Raw genomic sequence first — 14,457 nt, 5'->3', positions numbered from 1 at the left:
AATATCAATGCTGTGTCGTATCTTTCGTGTCATTCATAATCGTCACACGCCAATCCTAGGCGATATGTTCAAGGAAATTTTCAAATCACAAATACCCCCCACCTGCCAATGATCAAGTGCAAGTCCGGCACTGCTCCTACGCCGCGCTTTCGCTCTTCTGCCTTATATCCTCATCTGAGCTCGGTCTTATACTAGACTCGACTGGTTGTGAATGAGTCGGAGGTAGCCAGGGTTCGGCATCGCCCATCCTTTGGACAGTCGTGCCCGCATTCCCGGCATTCCTCATACCGGATTCGAGCTGACGCTGATAAGAGATGCGACGGAGGCGTTCGGCTTCTGCAGGTGTCAAATGGAGCTGTTTGTCTCGTTAGTTCTCCTGTCTTGTAGGATTGGCTACGGGTAACACGCGACAAAAAGTGAGAGGGTACAGGAGGAGGAGGGAAGAGGGGAAAACACACATAAAGTTCAACGAGTATAGCGTGGATCGCCAAAGCCAGCCATGATCCAGCATCAAAGACGGACGTGAACCCGGCGGAAATCTCAACAGGCTGGTGGGCGGTGATGCTGGCATGGACGAGGACGCTGAGGCCGGGGTTCTCCCCAGAGTAGTACCCTTCGCAGCCAGGATAGAAGTCGAGGACTTTGTTCTGGTCGTGCCGAAAGATGAAGTCCACCATGGCACACTGTTTTACTTGATAGTAGTTCGATTCGGCTGTGATCATGGCAGCGAGATAGCCGATGATGCGCATAGTGATGATGAAGCCGGCCTAATGGAGAAGAGAAGCTTCATTAGCCCATATGCTCACACAAGAGTGAATGCTTTTTAGGCGACAGGAGGTATCTTACATATACCCAGGCTCTAAGCATCCATGCTCGGTGCTGCTCGATCTGGAGTTTCTTTATGTTGTAGATGGCAAGGGCCAGGGCGCCAAGGAACATGAGGCTGCCGGTGCCCGAAACAGTCTGCATGCTCACGCCACCGCCAAACGTCCGCCGCGCAATGAGAAAGACGCCAATGATGCCCACGACACTCAGGAGAACAATGAGGTACCCATTAAGGCGATGAAACAAGATGGCCTTGTGACGGATGATAGGGACGAACTGCAGGCAGGCGAGGAAGCCTGCTGGTATGATACCCGCGAGATGCATGATGATACCGATCCGTGCCGTGCCCTTCTGAAAATAGTAGCACTCTCCCGGGAGCGCACGTGAGTTGTGTTCCGGATTGCAGAAGACGCCGTTGAAGTTGAGGTACATCATGCGGGCGAGGGTGAACCCCATCATACCGCCCGCGGTGATGACAAAGAGGGTGAAGTTGTAACCCTTTTTGAATCCGATGGGGTTATAGACCTTGCGCGCCAGGGCAACGAAACCGTTGGCGGGAGGTTTTGGGCATGGAGAAGCGGAAGACATAATGGGAGGCGAGTCTTAGGACGAGAGGATGGGGTCGAGGCCACGTGAGATCAGGGTGAGCCGAAGTGAGACAGCGCCGCCACTTTTCTCGCTTCCTTCTGCTGAAGAACGGGGGAAATGAGTTGCTCAATTACAGATGGACCTGGGCTAGGTTTAGGAAAGGGGAAGGCCCTCATCATATATGTTCAAAAGGAAAAATCCGGCGTTGAACAATCACCGGGATCTTGAGCCATGGCCACAAAGGAAGGGAGGGGCTGCCTTTGTCAAAGCCGGGGTCAAGAGAAAACAGCAAGCAAGAGGGGGCGATGGCTTCACTCGATTGTCCACAGCAAACCAAGCAGGGTAGGGCAGGGCAGCATCAACCACCGGATCTCCCGTAAAAGGCGCATCATGGGGGCCGGGCACGTAGGATTGGCCATCTTGACGGCGCACCGAAGCCATGTCTCACGTGGTGCATGGCACCATGACATGCTGACAAGCTAGACTTGGAGAGTGCTTCCACCTTAAGACGTTGCAACTTGCCCAACGCATTTCCCTCGGCCGAGTAGGTGGGAATAAATGGCCCCCTCGAGGACTAGAGCATACTTCTAGACTTGTGATGGGGGCTGCTCCAGCCTCCCCGGTGCCCGGCGGCTAGATGTCAGAGGCTCGAAGCATGGGGGCCCCCTAGAAGCAGGTTACAGGTGGCGTCCGGGAAGGCGTTACGGGACCTGAACTAAGAAGCCTACCGGTAAAGCCAACGCAGCCAGCGGCAGAGGATATCATTGAAGGCAAGGGGACGAAATAGGCTGGACCTCGCGAGGCCTCTCGCAATCGTAAGCAGTCTTCGGCCATCTCTAAGTGCCTCTTGGCGGGTGGGAAAAGGCTTGACGTGCATGTTGGCGTGTGTTGTGCGGCATGCGGCCGTACGGACGGGATCGAATGCAGGCGGGCCGCATTAGTGCCGATACGGAGGGCGGGGCCGGGTCAGGAAGAGGCGAGACGTCTTGATGCGCCCCGTAGCGGTGTGCCTGTGCCTCGTCGAGGTTCGTCACATCTATGATGCATCGCAGGACCGCATAGGCGGAATCCGGGCCTTGGTGTGCTTGGAAACGTTGCAGGGTGGTCTGCGAGTAGCGAACCGTGCTGCAGACGGCTGCTCGTCTCGCATTACGCCGCCGCTGGCTGCGTACCTCCAACGACCAACAACGATGCCACCGCCGCCGTCTTCCCGCGCAGGTTAGACATAAACGATTAGGCAGCTAGGCGACGGGTAGCGAGCGGCTTGGTAAAAGGTCAGCAGGAAATGGGCCCAGGTTGACTGAATCACATACCTCCAGTACCCCTGGGAGGCGGGGGATATAACACATCCATAGTCCCGACTCCCAGAGAAACGAGGTTCACCATCCATCGTCTGCTGAGCCGCATTGATCTAGCAACTAGACAGTAAGATGGCGGTTTGAGATTGGCAAACGATCAAGCAAGGGGTTTCTATCCGGTCATTTGCCCACTTGTTTTCGGTGGACCGTGACCGACCTAGACCGTTGATGGGCGTTGAGGATTGGAGCTTTGACGTGGAGTGAGGAGGTCAGCAAGCATGGCAAGGAGGGGAAACCGATTTTTGGTCAAAAAAAAAGGAAGCATAAAGTGGCCCATCGCCGAGGCTTCTTCTCCTTCTCCTTCGCATCGCGCCATCAGATTTTTCCACACTAGTGTCTGGTCGATCGAGATAGGAAGTAGGAATCCGTATGGGTAGTTGCGTGGGTATGATCGAGTATCTGATTGTACCTTAAGAAAAAAGTGAGAGACAGAAAGAGTGAGTGAAAGAAACGCGAGAGAGAGGCACAGAGGTTGGAAGGTATCCGAGGTACGTACCCTTCCGGCCGGATATCCACCTGCCACCTTCCTCAGGTGGTTCGCTCCTTCTCCACTCCCCTCCGCCAGCTTCTTGACTGACGCGTTGGCACCTCAGTTGCCGTCCTCCCGCATCCGCAACCCGCACCCGCGCCCCGGCCGCGCCTCCGTCCCCAACCGGCCCACGTCTCATCTCACCTGAGATCCAAGCATCCGAATAAGCTCCTGCCAAAGGCGCATTCCACGCAACACACACTCACACACCCACAAGTCAAGCTGTCAATCTGTCAACCTTTTTCTATCGCCGACTTTTTTTTCTTTCTTTCTGCTGTGCCTCTCAAGATGGCCCAAGCCCCTCCTCCTCCCACCGTCATCGCCCAAAAACAATCCTTCCTCGCCACCCAGGCTCGTCTCCTCTCCCAACCCCTGCAGCCCTCTCGCTCCTGGCTCGCCGCCAACCAGGCCGCCGAGTCCCCCATCACGGACCCCGTCGCCGAGCACGTCGCCGCCCGCCTCAACACGACTTTGCTGCAACACTCGCGACGCGCCTACTCACATCAAGCGAGCCGTCACGTCGCCGAGCAGATTGACGCTTTATATCTATCCCAACTGTCAGCCGCGCAAAATGACACCTCCGATGGTCTTTCTCTCTCCTTGGACCTGTGTATGTTTTGATATCTATCCCAGCACCTTTCCAACTCAATGTTTGTAGCGCAAAGACTAATGAAAGAACACCAAAAGCTGAAGAGGCTGCCGTCAGGTCGCTTCCCTTGGCATGGCCAGCCGAGCGTGATGCGACTACATTTCCTACGGAAGTCAAAAGGTATGCTGAACTCGCTGGTCGCTTGAAGGCGCTCGCCGAGCAGAGACAGCAGGCCAAAGCCCGTGTTGAGCGGCTACGGCGCATGAAGGCCCTACTTGACCCCTTTCGCACCGAAGATGCCGGCGCGGGTGTGCAGGAGAACCTCGTCACCCGCGATGGCGAGGTTGAAAAGGAGATGGAGAAGATGCGCGTCCTGCTGGCCCGTGTAGGTGGTCGTGTAGGCCTTTTGCCCGAGTCCGCCGAATCTGCAAGCCTGTTCAGAGATGGCGACTCATTGATCGTAGAGCCTGTCGCTACAGGAGAGAAACGCAAACTTGACCATCTTCTCGGCAGCTTCTGACGGGCCGCCCAGAGAGTTCCGAGGTGAGATCGAGAGAGTATGTTTGGGAAAGCAATGGTAGCCTAGGCAAAGGAGTTTTGTACTCAAATTGTGTAGTGGCGTTAGGTTCTAGGTTCTAAGGATACCCCCGGATTTATAAAATCAAAAAAACTACTTCTTTCTTGTGATCCTGGCCCGCCCATCCTGAAAGGAATATCAAGCTTGGAAGTCGACCGTGTACCCCAAAGAATTAGCGCCAGGAATGGCCCTCCTTTTTCTACCAGCATCAGAGCGAGGCAGCTTTGAAGCATCGCTGAAGTCCTCACTGGTAGGCCGTATGCTCTTCTTTCTCTGTTTGATTTCTCCCTCGAGAGTGGCATCTTTGGCACTGTCATCCACATCTAGACCTTTAGACTTCTTGTCACCCAGCTCTGAGGTTTGCGGAAGTGCCTCCTCCTGGGGATATAAGCTTGGCCGCACAACCCGAAGGTTGCCAATCACCTCTTCTTGATCTTCATCCGATACCTTAGAGTATACTCGAAGTCCAACGACAGCCACAGCATTCCACGGATCTCTTTCAAATTCGTCTTGCTCCTCGGCAGGCGCACCAGGCGCTGGCTGCGGCGGCAGACGATCCGTATTGGGCTCCCGCCTTTCAACAGCGTCAATCTCGAGCTCCAGTTCCCGCTCAGAAAGCTCTGACATGGATGATACACTTGCAATGCCATCATCGTCCGACTCGCAAGGGTAAGGTGCAGAATACTCCGACGCGGGTGCTGCTTCACTCATCGTCTCTTCGGCATCCTGAAGGATAGTCTCTTGCACCTCACTCTTGACGCTGACTATCTCGCGCCTATCTCCCCTGGAATGCTTGTTCGTAGGCTTGGGGGGCGTCAGAAATCCCGGACCTCTTTTGCTGTTTTGTTCCAGCATTCCAGCCGAGTTGAACATTTGCGGTATGGCTCTGTCTTTGTGACGGGGAGAAACCGGCATGTCCTCAGTGGCCGCGGTGCCTGAATTGCCTTGGCTGCTCATTCCTCGAGAATCGTTCGACAAAGAAAGATTTTTGGTTGCAATCTCAAGAGCTTCAGGTTTGTCTTCCTGGATTATGACTTTGGCCACAGGGCTTGGTGGATTTGGGATCGGCTCAGATTGCCTCGACGGAGGGGGGTGAGATATCTTTTCTTGTGCACGTAGCTTCTCTTTTGCTGCCTGGTGTTGTGCAATGCGTTTCGCCTGTTGCTTCTGAGCTTTCTTCTTGGCTTTGATCCTGAGGTAATGCTCTTGCTCTCGCTCTTCGAGGATTTTGCGCTTGATATCGGCACGTCGCTTTTCCCGCTGTCTCTTCTCGTGTGCCTGTTTGGCTGATTTCTCCGCGGGTGACTCGACAAGTTTTCCCTTGCTATGAGCAAGGTCATAGGCCAACCCTATCCGGATCAGCTTCTCCCGACGGTTTTTGGCATTGTTACGAATCACTTGGTCAATGGGAAGAACGCCGTCGTTTCGCACCGCATCTAGCTTGACAAGAACCTCGTAGCTACCAGCTTGAAGGTCGAGTTCAACGTTCACGGATCGGTTCATGCGGTAAGATGCTTGACTCCGAACGACATAGTCCTCTTGGCCGGCTTTGTGCAGACGGAATTGCAAATCAAACCGGTATTGTCCTTCCAACCCACGAAAATATCGATCGTCAAGTTGTGCTAGCACAATCACGACGGGACCCGGCTTGGAGATTGTAAAGGCGAAATACGTCTCGTGGTAGTCCAGGGTCCAGGGGACCGAGAGCGTTGTCCAAATGGATGTAACCTTCCACTCGGGACCGAATAACCGGGTAACATCAAATATGCTGTATTTTTTGAGGAGATCGTGGTACGAAATCCAGAAGGCGCCGTCGTCGCCGAACGTATGTTTGAGTTTCTGCAACCACTCAGGGGTCCATTCTTTGGAACCATCGCCTACTTCCGGTCAGCACGAGAATGATTAGACACCAAGACTTGAAGATGGGAACCTACTCCAAGCTCCTTTCCATTCACCCTTTCCCCAGGGGTTCTTGAGAAGAACCAGTCTTTGACCATCCATTTCAACTGCCTTCATGACACTGTAAGCATGCATCTCGATGATGCCCTTACGTTCCCCCAGGCCCCTTGATGCAAACCCAGTGGAACAGCCCAGGAGCCAGTCTTCATTGACTTTTAGGAGTTTCTCTTTCCAGAAGTACTCCTTGTCAAGAATGTCTGTAGTGTAGACCTCCGAGGTTACGCCACCCGTAAGGTCCTCAATGGCCTCGCCCGTGAACCCACCCTCAATGGAGGCATAGTCTCCATGCGCTTTCGCGTATGCTTTCTCAAGGAGCGGCAGCCATGTCTCGTTAGGATTCTCGCACTGAGCAAAGTAAAGCGCGCCGCTGTTTGACTGATAGATACGCCTATAGGCTTCTTCTGAATTGATGCGCTCCCGATCTTCCCAGAGGATGCGCTCCAAGTAGGGCTCGTCATAGTCGGGTTTAGTAAGGTACAGCTATGCAGCAAGTCAGAAAGAGCCTCAGAGCTTTGGGGGACCTTCTTGGATGTCTAGTCCTAGCCATTCACAGCCATGCTTTTAGGGGAGCATCAGAACATTACCTTGTCATCGATGATCTCGCTGAACCACTCTCCGTCGCGATGGAAGACAAAACCGTACACGCCAACTTCAAGGTCATGCGCAACGCAGACCTTTTCAATTAGACCAGGCTTGTTACTCAGATTGCACAATGCAGCCATGAGCCAACAGTCTCCGTCTCGACCTTGGCGCACATCGTCAGCTGTAGGCCCGTCAATATAGAACTGCGGGTTGTCGAAGATATCGACAACGCGCTTGACGGCCTTGGGCTGGAAAGAAGACTGCGGGGTTTCGCATCCTTGGTATTCCATAGGGTTTCGAGGCAGTCTCTACGCCCGAACTTGAGGTCAAATTCGATATCATAGTGAGGGTCTCTATAACGTTGGTTTACTCGGCGACACTCGTAAACGATCTTGTCGACCTTGGCTTTGCAGACAGTCGCGGCCTCGTCGTACGACGTCTGGGTGAAGATCCTAGTGGCCTTGGAAGACCGCTTTGCGACTCTCTCAGCGTACGCATTCTGGGGAATGACAGTGGTAGCTGGCGGTGTTTAACACATTCAAGTCAGCCTCACAGTGATATCGAAGGCTTTTCTCCGTATTAAGGAGGCGACTGACCTTTACCCGGAGTCTTGGTCGTGAACTTTGTCCAGAACTCGTCAATGATCTCTTGGGGAGGCTGTTGCTTCGTCTTTCGGGGCTTGGTGACGGTTACAGGCATGGTGGCTAAATATGCTCGACGGCGCGGGTGGGGGGTCACAGACGAGGGTACAATCTCGTCGGAGCTCGAGCTGGCGCTCGAGGTTACGGTGGAAGCCATTGTTTCTTCGCTTTCAGTCTCTTTGGCAGTTGCCCTAAAGTCAAAATAGAACTTGCTGATCACGATATCTTTCGCGCTTGCCGACACTCATTCAGCTGGTCAGAGCTAGCAGTCTCAGCTGGGGTACTCGGCTTATACCACCCCGTCAGGTGCGGCTCAAAGTAGCGGATGATTCGAACGTGGAAAAGGTTACTTGAACAGCTATGGTGGTTTGAATGCAAGAGAGAAAGAACTCACGAGAACCGTTTGCGCGGGTTGAGGTCAGGTTGGGAATCGTGGAAAGAATAACCCGCGAAAGTTATCTTTCGGGGGGTAGGCTCAGGCTGCGAGAGGTCGCTTTTTACCCTTGTGAAATGAGGCTCTGCTTTATAATGTCGACGGGATCGAGCAGCCTGCCGCATGGACGTTAGAGACAGCTTTGAAAGGGACAGCGTTGATTATCGGGATACCCAGCCGTACGGAGAGGACCTTAAGTGGCACAACATGCTTGTGCGATGCTCGTGACATCTTACGCAGGCAGAAATGAGGCGGCGAGCAAATAGACTGGTCAAGATGGGCACGCGGATAAATACGCTTACTGCCTCCTGGGTACCTATCAGGCTGCACTCGAACATGGAAGATGGCATGGGCAATGAAGACTGCATCTGCTAGTCCACCTCATACGTTGCTTGCATAGCAAAATCAGCGCTTGGAAGCAGGCTGTACTAGCCCGTTGACTTTTACCCCGCTTCAACACCAGGGCTATGGTACTAGGCACCGTACTTCTTTTTTACAATGAGGCTGGCCGAGTTTCGACACCAACACCCGCAATGTGCAAAATTGATCATAGCCTACCGCGGCTCAGGTGACCCGGTAGCCTCCTCACTCAGTCAGACACGAATGATGGGGGATACGTATGTCTACATGTAGAATGGCCTGCCGACCTTACCAGCATGACCAAGAAGACAAGACGAACCCCGAGGTCCGGTTGCACCTTCCCAGAGAGGACGCCGGTACGGATGGCCAGAGCTTTCGGAGTGCCGTTGGTACCGAACTTGACTCCGTGTGCGCTGGTGCTTACTCACGACCTCTGGTCTGTTCGCTGCAGCAGCAACCACCTTCGTTTGCGACGTGCCGCCACATCATGCTGTGCTATTGTCCAACACATAGGCCAAGCTCGACCACAACAGACTTCTCCACGGAATGTGATTTGTCCTGAGCTTGACCATGGCTTCACGCGATCCCGTACAAGTGCCGTCTATGTCAGGCCTAATTCCCAGCCTTGAGAATACCCCCCGAGCCGTTCTTGAGCTCTGCCGTATCTACTAAGAGCAGAGTATTTGTGAACTCCGCGATAAATCCATCCGTCGTTAGTCATAGCAGAGCTGGCGTATCCTACTCCTGTAGTCTTGAAACGCCGAAGTTGGTCCCAAAAGGCAGTCCACTGCCAGCTGTCCAGCAGCATCCCCTATACAGCGTCACCCGGTTCAGATCACCCATCACAACTGCACGCCCTACCCCAGAAGAGACTCGGACAACTCAAACAACAACAGCTTCTTTTTTTTGTGCGTCACGCCACAACAGCTTTGCCGGGGTGCCCACCATTTCTCCCTTCGAAGGGATCTTCTACTCAACAACCACTTCCACCGCCCCAAAACTCTTCTTCTTCATAAGATACTTGGATATCTCTCATCCCCTTCCCCGAGCCCCGTCTTCCATCCCAAGGATCTTTTCCCTCCCGATATGCTGTGCCAGCAGTGGGTCATAGCCAGGGTTGGCTGTCCATTCAAGCCATCGCTAGCAGGCACGTAGAGGTAGTGAAGATTCTTAGCCGCAAGCGGCCTTGGAATTGCTGCTGTCCTTGCCGTCGTTGTCTAAGCCCAATCAGGGACAAAGGGCCAGACGCTAGAGATGGTATCACCTCGTTATTGTGATGTCGAACCAGAAGCAGCATTGTCGAGCCAAGATTATCCGCAGGATGGCTAAGAGGGTCGTGAACTTTTTTTTTCCAATCGCGTTGGAGAAGATGCATTCAAACATGCTGGAGACCATCCGTCGTGAGTGTCGTTTGCTATGAAGAAAGGAAGCCTTTCCCGTTTTGTTCCAGAAAATGAATCGTGTTGATGAAGGGGAATCCGTGTAGACGCCATGTAAAAGCAAAGGATGCCATTTGGCGACATGCCCGTTTTATGCATAGATTGAAGTAATAACCAGAATGAAAGGGGGAAGGTGCAGTTGAGGTGATGTTCAAAAGGCGTAAGGATTGGTCGTAGTGCAGATAAATGAAAGCGACATCGCTGAAGAAGGGCCGCAAAAGTTTTGTGATGGTAGCTGCATCAAGGCGGCGGCTTACACCCTTAGGCCTAGCCCAAGAAGTCGCAACGTCCTCGAGAGAACATGACCAACAATCGCTGTCTAAGCAACGGGGGCAATAGGCGCAATAGGCGCAACAGCGGGCTGAGGGATGCCAGGAGCAGCCGACAGATCAACGTCGTTAGGGATCTCGCCGTTGGTGTTCTTCTGGGGGCAATCGCGGGAGATGTGACCGGCCTCGCCGCACTGGTAGCAGGTCTTGCCAGCAGTGTTAAGAGGACCGCCGTTGGGGGCAGTGCAGTCACGAGAGATGTGGCCAAGCTTGCCGCAAGCGTAACACTTCATGGCCTGAGCCTGGCAGTCTCTCGCGAAGTGGTTAGGACCACCGCACTTGTAGCAGGTAGCAGGACGGGGGCCACCGGTGAAGGCACCGCGGCCGTAGCCACCATATCCGCCACGGGGAACCGGGGGGCCACCGCGGCCCATGTTGACACCAGCGGGGTTGGGGCAGGCGCGCTTCTCAAACGTCAATAATCTGAGCACTGATTTCTAGAAATGGAGTTCCTTACCGCAAGGTGGCCGGGCTGTCCGCAGTTGTAGCAGCGGCCACTCGTGCCAGCGCCGCTCAGGCGCAAGGTCGGGCAGTCAGCCTGAACATGGCCGAGACCCTGGCAGTGGTAGCACTGCTTAGCCTCGGTGGTGCGGGGCAGAGGGCAGCCGTTAGACTCGTGGCCGGGTTGCTTGCCTACAATCTCGCATCAATGATATGCCTAACATACCATTAAGTGGTAAGTGACTCACAGTTGTAGCAGAGACGCTCGGCGGAAGAGCAAACCTCGGCATAGTGGCCAACATTGCCACACTTATAGCAGGCGCGACGAGAGAGGGAAGACATTTTGGATAGTGTGAGACTAGGATTTGGCATGTTAGTTAGAGTGAAGTTGATCGACTAATGTTTCGCCATGTTCTTCGGAATGTTTGGTCCAGCACAGCAGGAGCCCGCATCCTCGAAGTTGCAAAGCAGCAGCAGCAGCAGCAGCAGTATCCGGATCGCAGTGTAGGTCGCAGTGTCGCGTATCTAATTGGGGAGGACCAAACTCTTTTAAGACAGAGGCGCAAGTGCCGCAATCCAGCTCAGCGCGACCTTCTCGGCAAAGAGAGATATTGTAGCTTTTGGTGGTCCTGCTCGACGGAGAGATATCCCAACAGCCGCCCAGTACGGAATCTGTCCACTAGCGTAGTGGCGAGCGGCTGAAGTTGACGTGAGGGATTATCCAAGACGATCCACCAAGGGCTTTTGAGAGCGGCGCATCGACTCGAGCGCAAGTGCGCGGGGCCGGGGTAGCGGGGATAGTAGCAAGCGAGACGGCGCAATTGTGCGACTCCGGGTTCAACACTGACGGAGGGCCGAGAATCGGTAACCGGGTCGATGTGGTATGCGGTAGGCCGATGCAACTGCGGCTGTGGTTCAATGTGGAAATGGTGTGCCAAATTGGATCGCTGCATTGTGTTCGCAGTAGGGCACACGACTGTGAAGCGCGAAACTCGGCGTGGGTGTGCGGAATTGCGACCAGGCCAACGATAGGCGGGGTTGGCGCATCTTCGAAGCTGGTCGCTTTGCGCAAATGAGTCCGGCTACAAAGAAATGGCTAACTGGTCTCCAGATCTGAATCAGAGTAGATGGGAGGCAGAATGTTTTAGGTTGCGCTCGCTGGAAACGAGTTGCGCTGCGATGCGATGCAAGCCGAGTGTGGACCGAATGATGATGCCGATGCTGATGCTGATGCAAATATTGGCGCTGACAGTCCGGATAGACTAGAGAAATGGCCGTTGCTGCTGCTGGTTGCTCCTGCTACTCACTACCGCGATGGGCTGGACTTCCGGGTCGGTCGTCGCATGCACTTGATGCGACGGCACGGCGAAGAAACGTCACGGCACCACCACATGGCAGCAGGGAGCAGACGACGAGGGGGAGAGGGCTGGGTAGAAGGACAGAGGGGTAAAAGTAAGGTACCGGGAGGCAGGCAAGAGCGAATGGGAATTGTGCGGACAGAATGCAAAATGCAGGAACGAAGGGTCGAGGGCGAAACTCACCTTTTCGCGAAAAATTGCCTTTGGGAAAATCGGGGACGTCGAGTTTGTTTCGAAGAGAAAATGCGGTTGAATATGCGGGAAGGGGGGAAATAATAATTTGTGGAGGAGGAGGGGTCTAGTAATTGGGAGGAGGAGGAGGTAAGCGCAAGTGGCCAGGTGAGAGAGTGAGTGAGGTAAGGCACGCGCGGTAAGCTAAGGTAGCGGGGGTGAATTCAGGTTGAATGGAACCAGGGACTGGAACCTGGATTGGGACTGGGACGAATTGGGTGCAAGTGGGAAACAGAGAACGGAGGCGAGGAAACGTGCTTCCGAGTTATATTCTCTTGCCGCTTCCTTGGGTTCTACTTTGTCAGGTACGGATACCTACTAAGGTAGGCTAGGTAGGTACGGATACTGGTGCGGTATTCCTCCCTTCCCACCTAGTTCCCATGAACCTAATGTACCTCACCTGACCTTAGAATGGAATGGAATGCAAGCAAGGCAGGTGGCACCTCAATTGACAACCTGCCTTGCACTTACCTTAGGTTTTTAGCTCACACGACCATCGGACTTCACGTAGGCGAAAACTTTTCAAAACACCACACAGAATGAGGTCGAGTCGGAACAAGGTTCTTTTGGTACCAGTGCGTGAGAAGTGGCATCTATACAAGACCGGAAGGCTACCTCAGAAGGATGGGGGTACATGACAAGGAAATAAGACATCCAAAAAAGGATGGCTACATTTATCACACCCATCTCCTACCCTGTTTGGTGAAATCTACTTCATCCACCTTCTCCGCTATCTTTCCCTTCGGCTTTCCCACAGCCTCTTCCTGCTACCACAACTACTCTCAGTCTCTGACACTTCATCTTTTTGAGAAACTGACAAATGAACTGATACCAACAGTCAGCCACTCCTTCTCTTCCAACCACTTCCCCCCTCTCCCACCCAGTCATAGGAAGGAAGGTTAGGTAGCGTTGGATGGGAACCTCGAGGTACCTTGTAACTAAGCAACCCCCTTCCCGAACTTGACGAGAAAGGGAAAGGACGGGACCGGGCTGGCTGAATTGAGGTGCTCTGAGCGGGATGGGCTGGGCTTGACTGGGTTGGAGAAGCGCGTGTGGCAGGAGACGACCGGGAGGAAAGGTGCGTGTGGGACGTCTACCTCAAATCGGCGTAGCGCGTTTGCAACAATCCAACCAATTCACTCTGGCTCTGGATTCCCTCCGTCTCCTGGCTCTGTTGGAAGGCCACGACATTCCCATGATGGGTTGCGACTCTGAGAGCGAGGTATTCATCACACTAACTTGCGCAATACCTTCACACTGGCCGACTATCACAGAGCGCACACCTGAAGAGTGGAACTCAACTTGAGATGGTGTCAACTGGTCAATTGCAAATCGAGTCCGGTTCTCTCGGTCCGGGCACTTGGAAACCTTGTACCTCACGATGCCATGGCCCATGGAACTTGAAAAAGTTGCACTTGCGCTTGATATGCACTCGCTTGGAACTGCATCCCTTGCATTTGCGGCTTGCGCTGCACCTGCAGATACAAGCACCCGCTTCTCCTCCCACATCCCACATCCGCCAATGACCGATGCTTCCTTTGGATGATTCGATACATTCCACGTCCTACAAACGAAATGCAAAGAAGAAACCCCCTTTTCATCCCGAGTTTCCAAGCCCATGTGGGTGGAAGCTCTTGCATATCAACTTATATGTGGGAGAAACATGGACAGACGGCGGAAATAGTAGCGAAGGTCAACGTCGGTCCGTCGGACATGATCAAGACGCTGTCAGTCTGTCTCACATTCGACACAGACCATGAGGGGAGTATAGACCATGAAGTGCAGTTGCTTATCACGATGTCGAGACTCAGCACTGAAGACGCAGGCAAGCAACTACCTAAGAGTCGTTAAAAGTGGAGGGCGGGGAGAAACAAGCCTCCCCTCCCCTCTCGCCGCTCGGGCCAGGTCTCACAACGATGCCCCGACAAGTCAATCGTTATCCAAGGCCCCTGCTCCCGGTCAATGGTCATCTTTTGACGAGACTCTTTCTTTTTAGTCTCGGCTCTCGACCACGTCCTTCTCACCTCGTCCTCGATTTACCGGTTGAAGGGCTTCCTCATACTCACTTCTACCTCGTTCACCAGGGTCAACTTGATACGCCGCACCCAACACGTATACAGATAGCCCGTAGTATCAAACAGAGTTCAAACTTGTCTTACTCAGCACGTCTTCCGCTGCGCCAGACCTTGCCAAAACTGGAAGCGCGAGGTAAGTTTCA

The 14,457-nt window shown here is 53.7% G+C and overlaps 4 protein-coding genes across 4 annotated transcripts; 1 reads left to right on the top strand and 3 right to left on the bottom strand.

Moving 5' to 3' along the window:
• Positions 1 to 136: 136 nt before the first annotated feature.
• Positions 137 to 1,413, bottom strand: BDP55DRAFT_629267 (uncharacterized protein; the record flags this gene model as incomplete). The annotated part of the gene is made up of 3 exons (XM_060572001.1): positions 137 to 355; positions 459 to 767; positions 847 to 1,413. The coding sequence occupies 3 exons, from the start codon at positions 1,411 to 1,413 to the stop codon at positions 137 to 139; spliced, it is 1,095 nt and encodes a 364-aa protein (XP_060432396.1).
• A 1,765-nt stretch (positions 1,414 to 3,178) lies between these two features.
• On the top strand, positions 3,179 to 4,561 carry BDP55DRAFT_654903 (kinetochore Sim4 complex subunit Fta4). The gene is made up of 3 exons (XM_060574284.1): positions 3,179 to 3,259; positions 3,365 to 3,910; positions 3,988 to 4,561. The coding sequence occupies exons 2-3, from the start codon at positions 3,589 to 3,591 to the stop codon at positions 4,407 to 4,409; spliced, it is 744 nt and encodes a 247-aa protein (XP_060432395.1). The 5' UTR covers positions 3,179 to 3,259; positions 3,365 to 3,588; the 3' UTR covers positions 4,410 to 4,561.
• A 43-nt stretch (positions 4,562 to 4,604) lies between these two features.
• On the bottom strand, positions 4,605 to 7,946 carry BDP55DRAFT_736955 (calpain family cysteine protease; the record flags this gene model as incomplete). Its single annotated transcript, XM_060580364.1, has 5 exons — positions 7,604 to 7,946; positions 7,320 to 7,526; positions 7,010 to 7,284; positions 6,401 to 6,905; positions 4,605 to 6,343 (listed from the first exon to the last, which is right to left on the bottom strand). The coding sequence occupies exons 1-5, from the start codon at positions 7,803 to 7,805 to the stop codon at positions 4,605 to 4,607; spliced, it is 2,928 nt and encodes a 975-aa protein (XP_060432394.1). The 5' UTR covers positions 7,806 to 7,946.
• A 5,391-nt stretch (positions 7,947 to 13,337) lies between these two features.
• BDP55DRAFT_629263 (uncharacterized protein) lies at positions 13,338 to 13,859 on the bottom strand (the record flags this gene model as incomplete). Its single annotated transcript, XM_060572000.1, has 1 exon — positions 13,338 to 13,859. The coding sequence occupies one exon, from the start codon at positions 13,857 to 13,859 to the stop codon at positions 13,338 to 13,340; it is 522 nt and encodes a 173-aa protein (XP_060432393.1).
• Between the last annotated feature and the right edge of the window lie 598 nt (positions 13,860 to 14,457).

The sequence above is a fragment of the Colletotrichum godetiae genome, assembly GCF_030913485.1.
Source record: "Colletotrichum godetiae strain CBS 193.32 chromosome Unknown BDP55scaffold_10, whole genome shotgun sequence".
Taxonomy (NCBI): Eukaryota; Fungi; Ascomycota; class Sordariomycetes; order Glomerellales; family Glomerellaceae; genus Colletotrichum; species Colletotrichum godetiae.
Note: the sequence above shows the minus strand (reverse complement) of the source record. Positions and strands in the feature narration are given on the sequence as shown.